This window comes from Mastigoproctus giganteus, chromosome 8 (assembly GCF_048544385.1).
Source record: "Mastigoproctus giganteus isolate SK-2022 chromosome 8, ASM4854438v1, whole genome shotgun sequence".
Lineage (NCBI taxonomy): Eukaryota > Metazoa > Arthropoda > Arachnida > Uropygi > Thelyphonidae > Mastigoproctus > Mastigoproctus giganteus.
In genome coordinates, this window is record NC_143582.1 from 85,886,292 (window position 1) to 85,908,581 (window position 22,290).

General features: G+C 38.9%; 1 protein-coding gene across 1 annotated transcript in view; it reads right to left on the minus strand.

Moving 5' to 3' along the window:
- The window catches only part of LOC150081696 (zinc finger MIZ domain-containing protein 1-like), an 811,610-nt gene that overhangs the window by 163,670 nt on the left and 625,650 nt on the right, over positions 1 to 22,290 (minus strand). Inside the window, exon 11 of the mRNA XM_090378811.1 lies at positions 20,388 to 20,532. Within this exon, the coding sequence (XP_090234937.1) occupies positions 20,388 to 20,532 (145 nt within the window). The remainder of the gene's footprint in view (positions 1 to 20,387; positions 20,533 to 22,290) is intronic.

Consider the following 22,290-nt stretch of genomic DNA (forward strand, 5'->3'; position numbering starts at 1 on the left):
CACAGACGATTATTTTAGCATTAGGGAGCTCGTGGAGGACATTTTGCAGGTATTGGATTGCAGGGAGAATATCTTTGTCGGGTCGGCAGTATAGCGATATGGCATAAAATTCTCCCAATGGCGAGATGATCTGGGCACAAGCAGCCCATTTGTTGCTGTTGTTGTTTGTTTTTTAGGAGCATTAGCAACTAAGGCCATATTGCTCCGGAATATGCGGTGGTCATTCCCTGACCTTTCCGCATCCTCCGTATTTGGTGGTGATGGGCGCGAACCCAGGTCTAATCAAGAAGCGTGTGGTACTCACTGCTGCTCCTTCCCACCTGGCTACGGAGGCGCCTCCCATTTGTTGCAAAAGTGAGTTATTTTAGTAACCGTGAGGTCAGGGTTGCAGACGACCAGGGCCGCCTAGGGGGCGTTGCCTTTATGTTGTACAATTTTGTATGTGGGTGGGTATCCTCTCACCTCTTTCTTGTGCGTGTAGAGTTCCTGGAGGAAGAGGATGTCAAGGTTGTCCTCGTCTACATTTTTCTTTAGTTGCACAGTGACTGCATTGCCCTTGTGCATTATGCTGTGCAAATTTCACTGTGTTAGAATCTTTATATTTACATAGAGTTCCCATAATCTGTTGTTGAGTGCTTTTGGCTTTTAAGTACACAGGACAGTTACTGTCTCTGATAGAGTGGTCTGCTGGTAACTTTAGGACTTTGCAGTTTGCGCACACTGGTGGAGCAGTTTTGTTTGGGCATGAGTTGTAATTGTGGCCTGCTTCTGTGCAGTACCCACAGATTGGAGAAGTTTGCAGTTGGGTACACGCGTGTGTGTGTGTGTGTGTGTGTGTGTGTGTGGTGTAGCCAAATCGGCAGCACCTAAAACACTTTGGAACAGCCACGTGCTCTCTGAAGCGATGACTGTCCCAATTGATGTAGATTCTTGCCTGCTGCATTAGTACTTTCCACGCTCTGGGGGCTAGTTCTACCACCCAGTTAGTTGAGTTATTATTTCTGGGTTTTGTCTGATATCTGGGTGTTATCAGATTCGATGGGTCCATATCCAGGAATGCTTGCTGCAGGTTTTTGTGATATATCTCATCTTGCAATTGTGTTGGGGATAGGTCATTTCCTGTGTTAAAGATTACAATGCTTGGTCCTTTTTTCTTGGGCATTGTAGGCCCAGGGACGGCACTTTCGGGTTTGCTGTAATTTTGTTCACCTCCTCCTGTGTTTCTGTCTCAATGATGACGCTGACGTTGCGGGTCTTCCCTTTCGATTTTATTCTAGTGTGTTTGAATTCATCGCTAAGGTTAGTAATTACACAGTCTTCTTTACTTCTTCACTTCTGTGAAGAGTCTCGGTGTTTGTTGGCTTCAGTATGACCAGGTTGGGTCTTGGTAGTAGTGGTACTTTCTTTTTGCTGGGAGCAGCGAGAGTTGGTGGTCACTCCGTTGTTGTTGTAGTCCTCAGCGCTTGGGCATATGTGGGGGCGCGCTGTTGCATTTGGTTTGCCCCACATTCCATGTATGCCTGGAGCTTTGAATTGGCTCTCTCACTCTCGAGGCTCACTGCCCACCTCACGCAAATATGGCAATCTAGATGGGACAACTCTTCCAAGGGAGAGATCACTAGGAAATTTCTCCCCAACGTGGAGAAATTGCATCCAAAGGCCCCGCTGTGGTTCTCACCGGGCCTCTATACAACCTTTCTACTTACCGGACACGGAGCATTCAAGGCAAAACTCACAGCCCTGGGCATCACAGAGGACCCTGCCTGCTGCTGTGGAGAGTCTGAGAGCTGGCAGCATCTCATGTACGATTGCCGGCTCTACGATGACCTTCGCTGCCAGCTCATCTCCAGGATCACCTTCTTGCCCAGAGACAGAGAAAAGCACCTACTCGACAGTAAAGAGCAATACATTGCATTCTCCAAATTCGCAGAAGACCTCTACAAGAGGAGACGTACCCTCATTGTACAACAACCAAACCGTGACCAACAGCAATAAAACTAATTCAAGCTGAGAACTGAAAACGACAAAGTGTCATGACTGCCGCATCGTGGACCCTACAAGGAAATGGATTCTACCAAGAATAAAGGACACGGCTTACAACCATTAGAATGACTACAACCCTGGACTTTTCAAAGGAACACACCGACCTGGATCGTGCAGTTCACTGCCACCAAGCCATTTTGGCGAACAAAATTGAGCACCTGACTCGATTACTTTAAACCCAAACCCAGGCGGGAAGAGGGGAGACACCCTGTCCCCCCCTCTCTCCGCCGACCCTCCTTTTCCTTCTGGTGAGGCATGGACATGCCTCACTGACCACCTGGGGACATCTACTCTGTCGCCCCCAGCCTTCTGCCTCTCCTCCCCCACTCTATCTATACACGATGTAAACGCCCTACATCCTAAATTAATCAAATCAAAAATAATTTTCGCCCAGTCTCGGCCTATCATATCCACTGCCCTGCTCTTGCCGTTTGAATGCATGGACGCTATGCGCTGTATGCAAACATTCAAAAATAAATTACAACTGCATGTGTATATACATTTTTGTATATATATATATATATATATATATATATATATACACACTTATATATCTTCAATTTTTTTTTTTTTTTTTAGGTCCTAGCTGCCGAAATCTCAGGAAATTAAGCGGCAGGACCTGCCAGAGTAACTTAAGTTAAGTGAGTTCCTGGTCTGCCTCCACGGGGCGAAAGTGGGGCAACGTTGGGCCTCAATAGGGGTCCAGCGGCTAAATGACCAGATGAACAACGGTACACGACACCACACAAATACAATTCCCACACACTTTTAAATCTCTGGCTTTTCCAGTCAACTGGTTCACCCACAATGTAAACTACGCGGAGATGGGGGAAACCCCTGGTGCCGTTGGACCCTAAACACACTTTCACTTCTCGAGGTTAGTTTCCGTCAAGATAGTGTCTAGCTTGTTCCACAGGTTCACGATTTGTGCCCTTAGCCCTGTGGTTACCCTGTTAGATTGCTCCTTAAATAATGTTTCCAGGGCAGTCTTGAGGAACAGACTTCTTGTGAACTGTACCCCCTGGCAAGGAAGGATACAGGAGAGCCTCCGGTGGCTTCTCCTCGCTGGTGTCCTTTTGGTTTGTTTGGTTTTCTGTTATGTCTTTTGATTCAGTTTGGGAGTGCGTCTCCCACTCCAGATTAGGTGTTGGCTTTCTATACTTGTTTTCCTGTTGACGGGGCCCCCGAATGGGGTTCTGACGTCTCTTGTTGTTGGTCTATGACGACAGGGTCATCATTTTGGCTCTGATGCACAGATGCTGTGGGTTTTTTCAATTTCCCATCCATCTTTGTGAATTTCGGATTATTGAACTTTTATGGATAATCGGAGTTTATTAGATCCCGCATGAAAGAGCTCGTGGAGGTGAGCAAGAGGCCACCTTCGTTGTCTCTGTTTGAATCTGGAGCTGAATAGTCCTTCAGCGAAGATTTTGGGCTATCCCCCTCTGTCACTTTGGGTGGGGGGAAACAGCCAGATGTGGAAATGCTCCTAGAAGAACGGGGTTAATTTCATATTGGGTATCTTATATCGGCGAAGACGTTGGTAGTGTTATTTTGTTGAAAAGATCATCGGAACAGAAGTAGCTTCTCTCCATGGTTGGTGGAACAGACTTCCATCTCTTGTTGTGGAAGTTGATAGCCTAAATAAATTAAGGCTCAGCTGGACAGGTGTATTTCGAACGAATGGAGGGGTTGACCTCAAGGATTATGCAGTCATGCGCAGGATTCACAATCCATGAAGAAAAAATTAAATATTTTCCTAATTTATTGTGGTAATTATTGTATATGCTTTTTATGTTCTAATAAATAAACAAAAAATTTTAAAGCTTATGTTTTTCACCTTCTGTTTTAAAAAAAAATAATAAATAATAATTGTGTTGAAAATTGCAAAAAACATTTTAGACAAAATAAAAACAGTCATTTTCCAGTTTAAAAAACTGTTAAGTGTGCAAAATTTCAAGCATGCACATACATTTCTTCTTATTAGTACATAAACATTATTAAAAAAAAAACATTTAAAACACAGTACAGCAGACTCTCGATTAACCGGGATCGGATTAACCAGAACACTTCAAGACTCCAAATTTAAAAAAAATCAACCAGAAATCAAAAAAAATTCAAGTAATAACTAGAATAGGTATAAACAGATATTTTGCAAGTCGTAAATAAGCAGCATTATAAGTCATCATTGGGAGATTAGTCTACCTATTATCTTGCAATCCCCACTGTCTTCACATCCGCCGCTCAAAAAAAAAAGAAAAAGAAAAAAAAGAGAGAGAGAGAGACCAAATGTTTAGTTTGTTTTAGTGCGTCGTGTTGATTGTTGCGTTCCATTGCAGTGCAAAAGGACAAATTTTGTTTCGTTATTTATGTCAGGGATGTCGGGATTTTTTTTATAGTATTATTATTATTTTTTTTTTGTTTAGAAATCGTGAAGATGATGGGTAAATGCAAAAGAGTTGTGTTTTCAGTTAAACAAAAACTTGAAATTATTCAAAAGTTTGAAAACTGTACAACTGTTAAATCTCTAAGGAATCAATTATAATAAGGATGTATCAAAATGGCCAAAACATTAACAAGTATCATGCGGAATTCAGATTTGTCAATAATAATATAGTAGCAATACGTTATTAGTCATTCCCGAGTTACGCAAAACTCGACGAAGTAAGAAGTCCTAGAATGTATCTCTTACGTATATCGGGGACTCTTGTATTTTTGGATTAACCAGGAAATCGATTACCCGGGATTTGTTTTTTACCATCTATCCCAGAAAATCGAGAGTCTACTGTATATATATTTGATACTATAAATTATTTCCACTTTCAAGTTTATTTCAAAATTTATTTAAAATTTTGGCAACTGCATATCATGCTTCTCTCAATGTAGCAGATCACCTTGAGAAAATATCAGGTTTTGTTCTCCTGTCTTTACTATACATCTCTGAGAGATAACTTGTGTGATTGAGACCCGCTAATAGCGGGTTTCAATTACACAAGTTGTCTGTCCAACATGTCTAGTAAATTTTCGAGACAACAAGATTCCCATAATGTTTTTTTATACAATTTCACTGTCTTTACTATGTGAAAACAATGAATCTTCCAAAAACAATTATGAAAAGACTGCAGATATTTACTGAACTTGTAGACAAAGAAAAACAAGTAACTAGAAGATATAAACAAATGCAAAACTTGATTGTGTACAGTACCAAATAGCTGCAAGTCTTGTCTGACCCAAATGGTCAGACAAGGCTTGCAGCTATTACATCTTGCATTACGTCTTTTACTGGTGACTCTATTATTTTCCCTGGAACACAAGTTAAACTAACAGGTCTGTAATTACATTTCACCCTTTGATTCCCTTTTTTGTTAACTGAAGATACATTCATGCATCTCCATTGCATAGGGGCTTCCCCTGAATCCAAGGATGCTCTCATAATTAGGGCTAAGGGTTTACTTACCTCCTTTGTGGTCTCCTTTAATATAACTGGATAGATACCATCCACCCCAGGTGCCTTTATTGATGTAAGGCTTCAGTTTCTCTTACACTTTCCTTTCAGTTATCACAAAGTTATTTAGCTCCCCATCAGAGTTTGATAAACTTCTGGCATACCCTACTCTAAAGAATTCATCATGTGTGAATGCAGATGCAAAATACCTATTCAATTTGTCAGCCATCTGAGCAGGGCCATCAACAGATAACACCTCATCAACAAAAAACAACAGATAATATCAAATGGCCCAATGTGATTCAATATCTTCCTTCTACTGTTAATAGCATAGAAATCTTTGTTGCTTTCTTTTGCATTATTTATCAGACTTCTTATATTCTGCCTTCACTTGCCTAACCACCTTTGTGACTTGATTACAGACTAATTTACATTTACCATAAACTTTTGTATCACCTGATAATTTATATGTATCCCATGCATTTTTCTTCTCAGTCAAGTCTCCATCAGTTCATCTGACATCCATTTAAGGCCTATACCTTGAAGAGTAGTTCTTATGGGGTATGAAAAACTTAGTAGCTTCTATGAATAATTCCTTGAATGTTTCCCATTTAGAATTTGCTGATGGTAACACCATCAGCTGGTCCCACCGTATAGAATTTAATAACTGTTCGAGACCGCTGAAGTCACCTTTACGAAAGCAAAGTCCCCTCCCTTATACCCTTAATGGTAGTTACATCTTTCAGTAAATTCCAAATCAATACGCTATGACCACTGCCACCTAGCAGTTCTTTTATCTGCAGATTTTGAATGCAAGAATAATCACTGCTGATAATCAGATCAAGAGTATTACTCCCTCTTGTTGCCTCTCTGCCATGCTGCTGTTGAAAACGGTCATCCAATAAATCCACAAAAGTCTTGCTAGGTATGTGAGTGACCAACCCACAAGGCAATCAATATCTGGAAAGTTAAAATCCCCCATTATAAGACATTCTGATTTACTGGTTCACTCTATTTCTCTGTAAAGTTGTTCATTGTACTCATCGGAGTCATTAGGCCTAAAACACATTCCTACTCTCATTTTTTTTCCCTAGTGTTTATATCACACCAAACTGATCACCCATGTCAATTGCATGCACTGCCTTAGATTTTATGTGCTTCTTAATTAAGAGCATAACCCCTCCCCCTATCTTGTTTGTCCTTTCTGTATAGCAGAGTTGGGGGAACTCAGTGCCACCTGAAAATCAACACTGTCCTTTCTACATACATTGTACTCCTCTAGCTCAGAATAATCACCTGAGAGGGCATAAATTCAAATTGAGGAAAGACAGATGTACGATAGACGTGCGGAAATTTGCCTTTAGCCAGCGGGTGGTTGGTTGGTGGAACAGACTTCCATCCCTTGTCGTGGAGGTTGATAGCCTAAATAAGTTTAAGGCTCAGCTGGACAGGTATTTTGAACGAACAGAGGGGTGAAGTGGAAGTGGGTTTTTTTTTGGCTGATGCTGCATAAGCTTGCTTTCTTGCATCAAATGCCTCTACTAATGCTAATGCTAATATTCAAATTCTGCATCACTTACATCTGAGTGACACCACATCTGATATCTCTACGATTTATGCACTTGATGTCTTGACAAGCACCACAAATTCATAAAAATTTATTTACTGTGCTCCTAAGCATTTTCTACATGCAAGTATACCTGCACCAATTCTTACTTTTAGGTACCTGAACATAGCCCATGTATTTACTTGTTTCATGAAAACCCCCAGCAGTCCTTTAAATCCCCAAGCAGCCTTTGAAATGCCCAAGCATCATGAAATCCCCACACAGTGCAGAATCACTTTCACCTCTGCCTGTGGCTGTACTATTAATGTATTAGTCTGTGTAGCCCCAAGCTTGCAGTTTTCCAACTTACCTGCCTAAAAGTATACATAAAATACATATGAAATTAAGGAAATGCAAGATTTTCTGGTGACATATTTCATAATAGGCTGTTTTTTGTGGAAGCACCTGGAACTGAATTTGTAACCGTCTTACAAGTAAGAATTTGTAACGTTCTTACTTGTATACTTACTGTACAGTTATTATATGTACAGGTGACCCCCGCTTAATGCTGATAATTTGTTCTGGAAAAACAGAGCGCTAAGTGAATCCATTCTAAGCGAGTGCCGCATTCCCATAACGTAACATATGTATTTGTGAGTTGCGGTCGGTGCCATAGGATATTTCCTAATCAATAATAAACAGTAGTGAAAAGAAGAACAAATGTCGGTCAAAATATTTAAAATTCAAATATTTGTACACATAAAATAGTCTGCATTACATACGTATATAATTATGTGGTAACTACTTACGTATCAAAATTAAACTTAAAATTACAGTTAAAATCATGAATTTAATTGATTAATTTAATTGACGAATTTAATCATGAAAAATGTGTCGATTTTGGGTTGCACTTAGGCCCTCTTCCGGGTAAACTAAAAGGGGTTTTAATTTTAAATCCCCCACAGCGTTACCACCCAACAATAAAGTCAACGGATCCTTCACCACTTTGAAAAAACCTGGCATGTTTTTTTCCTTCTTTCAATATGAAATTTCTTTTAGGCATTCATTTCCAAAAAGTCCTGCATCATCTATTTTAAAAACTTGTTGAGAAGTATAACACATAATACTCCTCTTCAATAATTTTAACAAGTTCTTTTTTGAAAGTTTCGGCTCCTTGATCTGCACTTGCGGCTTCTCCCTGGATTTTAAATCTATTCAACCAGCCCTTACTAGTTTTAAATGGTTCCACATTTATTTTTTTTAGGCAAGTTTTTTTCAGATCATCATATAGGCTAATCTCTCTCTCTCTCTCTCTCTGGTTTTTTTTTTTTTTTTTTTTTTTTTCCGCTAAAATTTGTTAAAAGTCTCTTCGTTTCAATCCTAATAGCCGGCCTAGCCCTAGTTGCTTGCAATGGAACAGCTGTCTGTCCCGTTGCTAAAATTAATTCTTTATTTTTTATAATTGTCCTTACAGTTAAACTTGCCAGTCCTAAATTAGGGTACACATCCTCTTGTCGTTGACTGCAATCGATTCGCTTCAAAACGTCTAATTTAATTTTCAAATTCAGTCTTTTTCTTACATTTGTAGTCTTCGTACTGCATCCAGACGTTGCTTTTTCATTCTTATCCGCCATTATTAACTCTTCGAAAATGTAACTGTGTTGGTTGCATTAATTATGATACAATGTTCGAGTAAATTGTCCGTTACGCACGATGTCTAACACTATACTGAGTGATGACTAGACTTCAGATAAATGCATATAATGCAAATATTACTAGCGATATACTTGATCATTTTTTAAAATGTTGATGTCTCAGTACTACTTAACAAGTCACCATAGTGCAATTAAATTAGCATGTGAAAAATTTCACTGAGTGTGGGAAATGTTTTAATGCTGTTTTGCTATACATTTTCAAGCTATCGACTCCATCAAATGAAACGATTTCGTTAAATATGCCAAAAATTCAATTTGTAAAAGAGTGTTATAGTGATTAGTGACAGCGTTATAGTCAGATTACAGGTTATAATATAAGAACAGCGTTATAGTGAATCAGCGTAAAGCAAACTGCATTATAACGAGGGCCTGCTTGTATAATAACTGTACAGCCAATGCAAATATGTGGCCAAATAATGTGAAAATAATGAATAAGAAACAACTGCCTTTACGTTAATTTTATTCTTACTTTTTTTCAAAAAGATATATTGAATGGTGTACATTCACATGCCCACTTATGAAACTTTATGCATAGGATGGGGGAAAGTAACACAAATACTGTGTACTCTGGATGTCAACAATGATAGCCATCTTCATGAACATTGTTTCATTACTGCAATTTAAAAAAACTGTGTGTGTACCCTGTACGCAAGAAAGATGTTTTATGTGAAAACATCTTTGATGAAAATCAAAACTGTTTAAATCTTTAAAATCGAACAGCCAGAACCGAATTTATGAATGATGTAACGTTTTATGCTCACTCCCACTACTTACTCTACTGAATTAACGTTAGTGACTGATTTTAGGATGTGATGTCATTTCTGTCTTGCATTTTCGTTACCAATCGGTTTTACTTAAGTCTGAAAAATGTGAATGCATTCTTCGCATGCGCACACAGAGACAGAGAGAGAGAGTAATCTGCATCTGGACCACCATATGTTTTTGTTCACTATGTAAATGAATTTTATACTAAGTGATTGTAATAAAAATTAAAAAATAATTTTTACTTCTGCAAAATAAATAATTAAGAAGCATAGAAAATCTCAGGCAATGCATCCAGCTGACATGTGAGCAGGGCAATCTTGAGTCAGTTTGGAATGATTTAAGCATTGCAAAAACAAAAATGAGAGTAGGAGTGTGTTATAGGCCTAATGACTGTGATGAGTATAAGAAAAACCGATACAGAGAAATTAAGTTGGCTATTAAATGAGAAAAGCCATATAATGGGGATTTTAACTTCCCAGATAGTGACTGAGCATGTTGGTAGTCACTCACACACTACACCACAATTTTCGTTGGGTAACTGTTTTCTATAGCATCACATTAGAGAGGCAACAAGAGAAAGAAACACTCTGGTCGCTTTCTCTTGTTCTTGATTTTCATTCATTATTAGCAACGATTCTTCAAGCATTAAGAATCTGCAGAGAAATGAACCATTAGATGGCAGTGATAATAGTGTATTGATGTGGGTTTTACTTGTAGATATCATTACCATTAAGAGTAAAGGGAAGAGATGCTACTTTCATAATGGCGACTACAGTGATCTCAGATTGTTTTTAAATTATATGCAGTGGAACCAACTGATCGGGTTACCAACAGCAAATTCTAAATGGGAAGCATTCAGGGAAGTAATTATAGAAGCTACTAGGTTTTTCATACCAATGAAGAAATATCTTTCAAGGATTAGACCTAAATGGACATCAGATGAACTAATGAGACTCGTGGCAGAGGAACGCATGGTGGGATGCGTGTGTGTGGTATGGGTGCTTAATGGTGCACAAGTTGCTGTGGCTACAGTGCGCCTATTCGTAGGAAATGTCAAAAAATAAATAATATGAAGCCAGTTCAATTTCATTTCAGCTTAGATCTAATCACATAATTAATCTATATTCGATAACTAATCATATTCGTTCATACATTCCTATTTGTTTCGAAAAACAGAAAAGTTCATTAATATTTGCCTCCTCTCCTCCTCTCCCATGGAGATTATCCAGAGAATGAAATACTGAAATTCTATGTTGTTCATAATGTGAAACAGTCAATCAAAATATGTTTGACAGTTAGATGTTCAGAGCAGTGTGGACACTGAGGAGGATCATTGCCTGTGAGTAGATGGAGGTGAGTCAGATAAGTATGCCCTATTCTAATCCATGCAAGTACCACTTCTTCTCGTCGAACTGTCCGAATGCTTGAGTGCCAAAATTTTGGGTCCTGTTTCAACTGTAAAAGTTTATTATTTTTTTGGTTATGCCGTAGCTCTGTCCACAGTATATGGTATGCTGCTTGAATTATGATATTATAATCAGAGACTGGAATAAAGACAGAAGTTAGGCCTAAATTTGATGGATTTTTAGCAGAAATATCAGCAGTTCATTTCCTTTAATGCTTGAATGTGCTGGAATCCAGCAAAAATCACTAGTTGTTGACGATGTTTAATTTTCAGCAGCAAATTCCTGATTTGATTTATGATCCTTATGAGAGGGATTCTGCATTGCTTAACTGGGCTGAGAGAGTCAGTGTAAACTAAATATTTTGCAGATGGGTGAAGGGTCGAATTTCCTAGAGCTAATTGTATTCCATATAGTTCCGCTGAAAAGTTGCCGTACTTGAGTGGAAGAGATGCTGATATGATGGCAGAGAGGGAAACACCACTGCTGCTCCAACAGTTGAATGAGATTTGGAACCATCCATATATATCCGTAAGAAGTAAAAAAAATAGTTTTGAATATGGCTAGCATGGAGTTGTTGCACATTCTGAGTGGATAGACGATTCTTTCCCTATTGGAGAAAAAAGGTATCACAGGTCGGTTGAGGAAAGGTAGTCCATGGTGGGTGAGAATAATTCTTTATCTGATGCCTATTGTGGAGAGGAACATTCCAATTCTCTGATATTTCAAGGAGTCGTAGGACTGCTGGTCGCATTTTACTTGGTTTATTTCTATAGAGATTGTGAAATGGTGGATTAAAGAGGTATGGCTGAATGGGGTGCAGAGAAAAACTTTGTATTTTGGCTGCATATTTAAGTAATAACATTTTTCTGTGGAGGTACAGAGGGGGCTCGTGGGCTTCAATATATAGACTATAGGTGCTTATAGATGACCTATAAGCACCAAGAGCAGCACATTGTGTTGTACGGATCGAGCCAGTGTAATACACTCTTTTGGGCAGAATCAAACTGGGGCACCATAATCCAAAGGGTTCTAATCACTGCTCTATATAAGAGCAGCAAAGTTGTACAACCTTCTCCCCAAGACAGAGCAGATAAAGCTCTTAGCACACGTTCAGCTTTATCAGACAGGTAGTACATATTAATTTAGTGTGCTCAAAGAAGTTTAACTTGCTGTCAAGGATCAATCCCAAGAATTTGATATTGCTGGCAATTGGAATGGTGTAATTTGATAGCCAAAGTTCAGGGTCTATATGCAATTTATGTTGAATGCAAAAGTGGATTGCATATAGGGCCTGAACATTGGCTATCAAATTGAGGGACATCTGCAATTACCACTCAATAGATCTCATGTTCTGAGAATGGCAAGAAATAGAGAGATTATCAGCATAAAGATACGTCTCCGCAGTATTTGGAGTTCTTTTCTAATGGAATCAATTCTAAGGGCAAATATGGTTGCATTCAATACTGCCCCCTGTGGTACTCCTTCCTGCGAGAATGTAGAAGAACAGGAGTTTTGGTGTAGAACCTGGAAAGAGTGGCTCTGGAGGAAGTTCCTAATAAATATAGGCAGGTTGCCTCATAGACCAATATTATGATGGTCACTGAGAATGCCATACTGCTAGGTAGTATCAAATGCCTTCTCTATATTTATAGAGGCCATAACAAGGTGTTCATTTTTCACAAAGGCATTGCGAATTTCAGATTTGCCCTTGATCATCAGATCTAAGGAGGACCTGTTTTTGAGAAAGCCATGTTGACAATTACTCAGTAGATGTTAAGTTTCAATGATCCAAATGAGTCGATTGCGGATCATTTTTTCAAGAATTTTACCAAGGCAACTTGACAGAGAGATTGGCTGGTAATGATTAGAACTGGAGGGATCGTTTCCAGGTTTCAAAAAGGCCAAAACTGTAGCATGGTGCCAAGAGTTGAATAAATATGTTCCAGCAAGATCTGGTTAAAAAAGACTAGCAGCAGTTGTAAGTTTTTGTCATCAAGATGCTGCAGCATGACATAATATATGCCATCTGTCCCAGAGGCACTGTTTCGTATTGTTTTAATGGCCTGTAAAAGTTCACAATATCGAAGAGGCTGATTATATGGAAGTTACAGTAAGGTTCAAAAGTTGATTGTTCTCTGTTTGGTGGCTGTCTTAATTTTCTGGAAATTCAGAGTGTAGTTTGATGCAGCTGAGACTTGAACAAAGGTTTTGCCCAAGGCATTCACTATATCTAGAGGAGCAGAGAGTTCTTGCCCATTGCAGAAAAGAATTGAGGAAGGGATGATTGTAAACTTCCAAGAAAGCTGTCCAATTTGCTTCCATATTAATCTGGAGTCAGTGTTTCTATTGATAGATACGAACAGAGTCCAAGAACCGTTCTTGGCTTACCTTTGAATGAAACACACTTTTGCCCATAGCTTCTTGTAGCTAATTTTAGATTAGCTGTGGTTGAAGTTCGATGGAATAAATTAAATGCTTTATTTTTTTCCTTCTTCACTTTTGTGCACTCTTTGTTCCACCAACAATTGAAGTGCCATCAGGTTTTTTTTTGTTTTTTTTTATGAGACCCCAAACACGAGAGGTATTAGAACCTATAGTACTTAGTACTGTGCTTGGGTTTGAGGTTAAGATGACGAAAGAAGATATTTGTTGACATTGGACTTGAACTTCTGTAGACTGTAATTTTCAGGAAATACGTATGAAGGAAGGTTGTTCCAGAAAACGGCAGTTGAATGAATAAATGAGGAAGATGAAAAGTTGGTTCTGTGGGTTTGAAGTTGGACAGTAAATGGATGTTGGCTGGTGGCGGCACGTGTTCGGACTGTTTTGAAAGAGAGAGCAGGAATTATAGAAGCCAATTCAGAAGAACAGTGCCCATGGAAGTATCTGTAGAAGAGGCATGCAGCAGAAACAGTGCGTCTATGAGAAAGCGAGTGGAGAGACTCTGTTAGAGATGAATCATTAATTAACCTAACTGCCCTCTTCTGAATGGAATCAAGAAGCCGGAGAGAGGTTTTGGGGGCACCACCCCAGATATGGGAACAATATTCCGTGGCAGGGCGAATTTGCGATTTATACAGAATGAGAAGCTGATTGGAAGAAAAGTAACGCCGAGAGCGAAAGAGAAAATCAAGTTTTTTAGATGCAGAGGAAGCAATATTTGTAATGTGCTTGTGCCAAGAGAGATTAGAAGTCAGGGTAATCCCCAAAAGAGATATATCATTTTGCCTAGAAATCGGAGTGTCACTAAAGATAAGCATAGGAGTAGAAGAATCCTTTTTGCGAGATATAAGACAAGACTGAGTTTTAGAAGGGTTGAAATCAACTAAGTTGTCTTTGCCCCACTGGAGAATTACCTGAAGATCGGCATTTAAGGAATTGGTAGCAGATTTTCGAGAAGTTGAAGCTGGTTGAGCAGGACAAATTTTCTCAAAATGGAAAGTTGAATGCAATGTGCTATCATCAGCAAAACTATGGATAGGATTTCCAGTCAATGGAAGCAGGTCATTGATATACAAGAGGAAAAGAGTGGGGGAAAGAACTGAACCTTGGGGGACACCGGCATTAGTGGAGAAGTTAGAAGACAGAGAGCCATCTACCATCACCCTCAGTGAGCGATCAGAGAGAAAACTGGATAACTAAAATTACTAAAAACAGTTGGCAAACCATAAGATGGAAGCTTGTTTAGAAGACCTTTATGCCAAACACGATCAAAAGCCTTTGAGATGTCAAGAGCAACTACTTGTGTTTCACCGAACCTTTCCACTGAATTAGTCCATAAATGGGTAACATAAGCCAGAATATCTCCAGTGGATCGACACTGACGGAATCCATACTGGTGATCGTTGATCAGACGGAAGGTTTCTAGGTAGTTTAAGAGTTGGCGGTTAATTGATTTCTCCATTACTTTAGAAAGAGTAGAAGTAATAGCAATGGGACGATAATTGGATGGGAGGGATTTGTCACCCTTTTTAGGAACTGGCTGGATATGAGCAAATTTCCAAGCAGAAGGAAAAACGCCTTTGGAATAAGAAAGTGAAAAAAGGTGGTAAAGAATAGGAGTAAGTTCAGGAGCACAGGTTTTGAGAACAAGTGGAGAAATACCATCAGGACCTGGAGCTTTCCTAGCATCAAGATTCATCAAAATCCTTCTGATATCCTTTTGACGGAAGACCACAGGAGGCATTGAATGGAGCATGTTGGGAATGGTGGGAGGTGTTTTACCAAGATCATTAATACATGAGCTGGAAGAAAAATGGGATGCTAGCAGGTCAGCTTTATCCTTAGCTGAAGTGGCAACAGAACCATCTGGTTTGGACAGAGGCGGGAGCAAAGATGGGCAAAAGTTGCGGCCAATAGCTTTGGCAAGAGACCAGAATGCTCGGCTACCATTAGGGCAAGAAGCAAGTTTTCTACTCTTAGCCTGTTCAAACTCTAGTTTGGACTGGTTAATAACTGCTTTGCAACTGTTGCGAGCTTTGGTGTAGGCAGAAAATGAAACTGAAGAATTAGAAACAAGCCAATTACGATATGCAACATTCTTCTCTTGAACAGCCTTAGCACATTTATTGGAAAACCAAGGTTTAGATAAAGGACGAGATTTTAAAGTGGAGTGTGGGATAAAGGATTCCATTCCTGCAAGAATAATTTCACTGACACGATCTGAGCAAACGTTGACATCAGAAGTTTTGAAACAGTAATCCGACCAAGGAAAAGAAGAAAAGAAGTCTCGCAGATCATCCCATTTTGCATTCTTGTAATGCCAAACAACACGTGGTTGGGAATAGCCATGAGATAAAGGTTCCATTGGAGAAGAGACAATCACCAAGTTGTGATCTGAAGTGCCTAAAGGACTTCTCACTTCGACCGTGTACTTAGAAGGGTTGTTTGTAAGAAAAAGATCAAGCGTATTGGCTGTATGATTAGGATTGTCCGGTATTCTTGTAGGTAAATGAACAATCTGTGCTAGGTCATTTGTAATTGCAAAAGCCTCAGCATCTCGACTTGCTGGGTCGGTGTGACTAGAAAACGGAAGCCAGCTGGAGTTGTGAACATTAAAATCACCAAGGAAAATTACTTCACTGTTAGGAAAGTTGGACTGGTGAAAGTCAAGTTGCAAAGAGAGGAAGTCAAAGAGCTCCAAGTGATTAGTGGAGTTGGGAGAACGGTAGAGACAACAGATGAATTTGACACAATGAGGTAGAGAGATTTTAAGCCAGAGAAGATCAAAGAGAGGAGATTCCAAATTGCCAAGTCTCTGACAGGGAATATCAGAACGGACATATGCACAAGTACCACCTTTGAGGCAAAAGGAATTATACAGCGAATAATTTGGGCATCTGAGATGAGCAGTAGATGAATCAACCGATATCTGAGATTCTGTCAGAAAAAGTACATGGGGTTTGGCAGACTGCAAGTGGAAATGGACGTTGAGATTAGAATTGAGACCACGTATATTTGTGAAATGAATTAGGAAGTCCTTGGGAGGTTTACATCTTTTCGCAGATAAGCTTGCTCTATTAGTTTGACAATTCATGGTGTATTCAATAGTAAGAAAAAGTAGGTGGGACATGCTGTATGAAGTAATGAAATTTTTGTATATGGCGTACATGTGGTAAGAACATACCCAGACCCAGATCCTTGACATAACGTAGCCTCGACAATGCTCCCCGCATACACACTACTCGGACTCCCTCCAGTCACTATCTGGCAGAGTAGAGGCAGCAAGATTATACACTAGCTGATCCAGAAGCTTCCTAGAGAGTTACCAATAGGTTCAGTCTGGTGTACTAACTAGCGGCCGGCCTGCCAACACCGTTTTAGAGCTGTACCCTCGAAATGTAAGGAATATTGGATCTCGCCACGACGTTCATCATAACCTCAAAAGTCATCAATCATACTGCATGATGGAAGAGATGGATGAGATCAGGTTAGGGGATTTGATATAATGTTACTTTATCTATAGGCTGTAGTTGAATCATTTTTTTTTTTTTTTTTGTCCAAAGTGGTTGCTGATTGAAATTTGGCCCAATTGGCTTTAGAGAATTTCCATTTCCTGCAGGGTTGGTTTAATGGTGGTTGTATAGTGAGCAGGTTACAAAAAACTGGAAAATGGTCACTGCCCATGGCATCATCCATAGTGGACTATTCAATGACTGGAAACAGTATCAGGGATCAAATCGAAAGGTCAACTACAGAAGTCTGTCCAGTAGGTAACTGTATATGGAAGTGTGCACCACTATTAAGAATGGTGAGGGTTTGTTTATCTAGTAGGGTTTCAATCAGTCAGCTGTGTCTATCTAATTCCCCATAAAGGGTGGTGGCCATTGAAATCCCCTAGCAAGCAGACAGGGGGTGGGCAGCTGGATTAAAAGCTCTTCAAGATCATTATAAGAGTATGTATGATTTGGTGAAAGATAGCTTGAGACTAGTGTTAATGCAATGTGAGTAATCAGATGCACAGCAATGGCTTCTATTTGGGTTTGGAGAATGATTTGGCTAGCTGAGATCTTTGAGTTAATCAAAATAGCTACACCACCACGAGCAGAATTGGAAGTATTTTGATCTCTTCAATAGATTGAATGGTTTTTTATGGAAACAGAAATTTGAGGAGTTAAATAGGTTTCCTGCAGACAGAGAACTGGAAAATAGTGGTTTATTAAGTACTGAATGTCATCAATGTTACCACAAAAGCCTCTGCAATTCCACTGCAAAATATAAGGCATTATTTAAATTTAGAAGAAGCTGTACCTGACGTAGTTGTCATATGGCATTCAGGTTTTGGTTTGTCTCTTTTTGGAAAGGTAGGGCGACTAGTGTCCATCTCTTCTTCTGCAAAAATTTCCACAATCGGAACTTCCTGTTTGGATGAGTACTCTGCATCCATCGATGTGTACTGAATAATCTTTTTTGAAGTCAAACTAGGATTATTTGAAGTGGTAGAATCGCAGGTGGATGAGGAGATTTTGTTGGTATCATAAGAGGCATATTACCTGCTTGATCTGAGTGCTTAAAAGCATTCGACTGTTGTGAGAGATTCATATGTTTGATGGAACAGTAACATCAGTTTGAGTGGCTATTGTTTGAGATTTTTTGCAATATTGGCATAGATACAGTTAGGTATACTGGGTACAATTAATTTTCTTGTTTCTTGATAATTAACTTCCTTTCAACTTCATATTTCACAATTTTTTTTTCTCCATTTTCCACCTCTCATGTTTTAGAGTAAGCAGGATGGTTGCTTTTGCAGTTGGGACAGGTCATATCTTTTGCTGAACAGTCACTTTGAAAGTGATCAGAGGATCCACAGTTTGGACAAACTGGGTTCCCTCTGCATGGCATTTGAGAGTGGCCATACTTTTGACATTTATAACATCTCAACAGATTAGGAAGAAAGATGAATGTGGCAGAGTAGATAACCTGCTTTTAATGATTAGGATAGGTTTGGACTGTTAAAGGTGAGAATAATATTTCTGGTAGGTGTGAGTAAATTGTCTCTTTTGATCATAATTCTCTTTACAGTAATTACATTTTGTTCCTGAACCTCTCCTTTAATTTCTTCCTCCATCACATTAATCAGGTCCCAACCAGATATAACACGCTTAGATGTATTTAGAGTTGCATGGGGATTTACTTTCACTGGAATTTTAACAAAATTTGTCATTTGTAAGAGTTTTTCAGAATGTCTGTGGTTGACAGTTTCTACAATCAAGTCCCCTGATTGCAGTCTCTTAACCATCTTGGGAAACCCTGCAATACTTTCCAAGTGCGTTTGGATTAGAAAGGGGGATAGCTTACTAAGAGGCTGTTCTGATAGTGCATTATTAAGAATGCAAGAAACTCTGTCGCCAAGGAATTGGTTTTAAACCTCTTTGGTTGCAAAAAGTCATGGTCATTTTCTGTCTCTGGCTGACAGCTTGCCAGTTCTAAAGAGGGAAACATATTGTGTTCCATATTGGCTCCTTTTAGCCCTTGGCAGATGAACTTTTCTACCGGCCCTGCCGCAGGGAGGCAGGAGCAGTGCCTGGTGTGACAAAGTGAAATTAGTAGGAGTTAGTCTATAAAATATGAAAAAAAAAAAAACAGAAAGGTTGCTTTCCTTCCTTACTCACTTACTTACTCACCAGTACTTTTGATACAAGAGCTACTATTAAATAAAAGGATTTCTTAAGGAGTGGAACGTAAAAGAGAACTAGAATTCACCTTTCAGAAAATCACAGTGAAAGCACAAAGAAATCGCTCAGTCACAATCACATGACACCAGGGGCCTGCATGGAATGCATTTAAATTATTGAGTGATACAGAAGCCTATGGTAGATAGAAACTAGTCTGTAATCAAGTCATAAAGCAGGTTAAACCAAGCTAAGGCAGATTATGAAAATTCTTTTACAAAGAAAAATAGACATTTTTGCTTATCTATACACTAGAAGGAAGGGGATGAATCACAATGGTCCACTTGATAATAGTTAAACTATTGATGAGCTTCCTCAGGTGGCTGACAAACTGAATATATATATTGCATCTACATTCACAAAAGAGAAGAGGAAATCTTTTAGGAAAGGGGATGCCAGAACTTATCAAATTTTAATAAGGAGCTAAATAATAATAATTATTAGCAATATGGTGCAAGGAAGCCTGAGGCTTATTTTGCACCAGCCCAAAAAAAATTCCCCAAATTCCCCAATTACCCTGAAAATTACCCTGAGAGAGAGAGAAAGAGAGAGAGAGAGAAGTAGAAAGGAATCACCAAGAAAGAGAAGAATGATGATATCCAGCAGCTCGGGACCCTGGGGTTGCCAATCCCATACTCACCAGATGTGAGTTGTGTTGATTGAGAAGAAAGTGGAAGAGAAATTGAAGCTAAACATAAAAAGGCATCTGAGGTGGTGGGATCTATCCAATTACATAAAGGGAGGCAGCAAAGGAGGTAAGCAAACCTTTAGCCATAATTATGAGAGCATCTTGGACTGCCAGCTCAACTTCTATTCCATGGAAAATAATGGTGTCACTATTTAAAGAAGTAATGCAGAAGTGCAGTTATACTAGTCACAGAATAGATTTATTAAGGAATAATACTATATGACCAATTTGATTGTATACTATGATGCAGGAACAAATAAACTGGATGCAGAAAATAATTTTAATATTATTATTATTGGTAGCGGTGGTAACAGAATTCAAAGTACAAACCAAAAATCTACAGGAAAATTACACATCAGTGATTACTCAGTGTATTTTGTATACCAACAGGAACCATTCATTTTTAAACTTTTCCAATTAAAAAATTATGATATACATCTATATCACCGAAGTCAATACAAGGTATATATTAATAAACATACAGTGTACAAATTCCCCATTAGCATATTAATTTTATTAATTATATATTAATAGATAATAAAATTATTTTTATTAGGGAATTTTATGTACACCATCTGTTAATATTGACAATGTATATAATTCCTTACTTGGTGGTGGTAAAGGAGGCTTCATATCAGGAAAGCTAGGCTTTAAGTCTTGATTTGGTGATAAGTACGAGGGCACATTTGAGGCTGGTGTTAAGGGTGGTGTTGGATTACCAGGTATTGGAGATGGCTGATAGTTCATATTTCTCTAAAACATCAATGTACAAAAAAGCTTTTAGATATAATCTTTTAAAATAATTTTTTTAATAAATATTAAGATGATAATTTTTATGCTTTAAAAATCTTGTGTAGTGTTTAACAGCATGTCATTTTACTTTTTTTAGTAGCAAAACAATTTATTATATGAGGGCATTTAATGTAATAAAGTACATTATTTAAAGTCCTGTCAGAACACAGGAGTATATTTTTTTAAGATGGTATCCATATAGGTGATAAGGTTGATTCCAACCTAAAGTAAGTTTATTATTACTTTTTTTTTTTTGCTAGCTTCTCTCCATCTGAAAGGACATTTTATTATAAAAAAAAAAAAACAAAAACTGCATTGTGCTCAATGTATGTCTTGTTAGGGTCCGTAGTCTAACGAAGGACCCTTATAATGTCACACAGTTGTCTGTCTGTTCGTCCATCTGTCACAGCATTGTATCTCTGGAACCACTCAACCGACTGACTTGAAATTTTGCATGGGTTTGTACATCATGTGGGCCAACATAATGCCATATTGATCATTGTTGACAAAAAATTGTCAGAGAAATGTGTGTGTGTGGGGGGGGGGGGGGGGAAATGTTGTCGAAAACCTATAGCTTATTATACACCATTGGAAAGAGCTCAACGAGTAGGTTTTAAAATATAATTTTAAAATATTTTTTTAAAATATAAGTTAAGAATGGCGGTGCCAGACAGGAAAACGTAACTTTCAGTCCCCCCTCTATTTCCGTCACTAATGGAGCTAAAAATTTAAAAATCACATTGGCAATGCATTCCAGAGTAAAATGTCATACTGTGCACCTGGTCTGCCTCCACGAGGCAGTGTGGGGGCAACGTGGGCCTCAGTAGGGGTCCAGCGGCTAAACGGCCAGATGAACAACAATACACAACACTACACATATATAAAATCCACACTTTTATCTCTGGCCTTCCCAGTGAACTCTTAAACCTATAATGAAAGCAAAACGGAGATGGGGTTGGTTGGTTTTGGTTTTTTAGGAGCATTAGCAAACTAAGGCCATATTGCTCCGGTGCTGTGGTCATTCCCTGATCTTTCCGCATGCTCCGTATTTGGTGGTGACGGGCTCGAACCCCGGTCCTAATCAAGAAGCGTGTGCTACGCACTGCTGCTCCTTCCCACCTGGCTACGGAGGCGCCGCCGGAGATGGGGGGAAAACCCCTGATGCCACTAGACATCAATACACTTTACACTTAATCAGCTATGCATTATTTGTTGCTTATCAAGGGAAAAACTGTTTCCGATTGAAAATCTATCATTTACTTTTTGTGTTAAAATTAAAAAAACGAATTTTTTTATTGCACTTCGATAGTGCCCTTCTTTGTACTAAGTAAACTCTTCTTCTGGTGAAAAAAAAAAAAAAGGTTGCTAAATAATTAGTTAATTCTATAAAGGTCATTTATAAATTTTTGCAATGAGAAGTATTTTTTTAACAATTTTCAAAGATGGAGTTGTCCTGGCAAGGAGGTACTTAGAGAGTGTTTGAGGCGGCGGTGGTGGTGGTGGGGGAGGTGCTTTAAATCACTTCTCCAGGAAGAAGTCGGAGTTTGCTTCTCCCACCCTTGTCATTCACAACAACTGGAAAGGACTCCAATAGACAACGTTTTTCGCTAGTTCCTCAGTTTTAGGCCAAGCCAGGGTACTACACACTTTTTTTCAGTTACCATAAAGCTCTCTATTTGAGATACTACACTAACGACTATTCGTGACGGCACTCAGTAA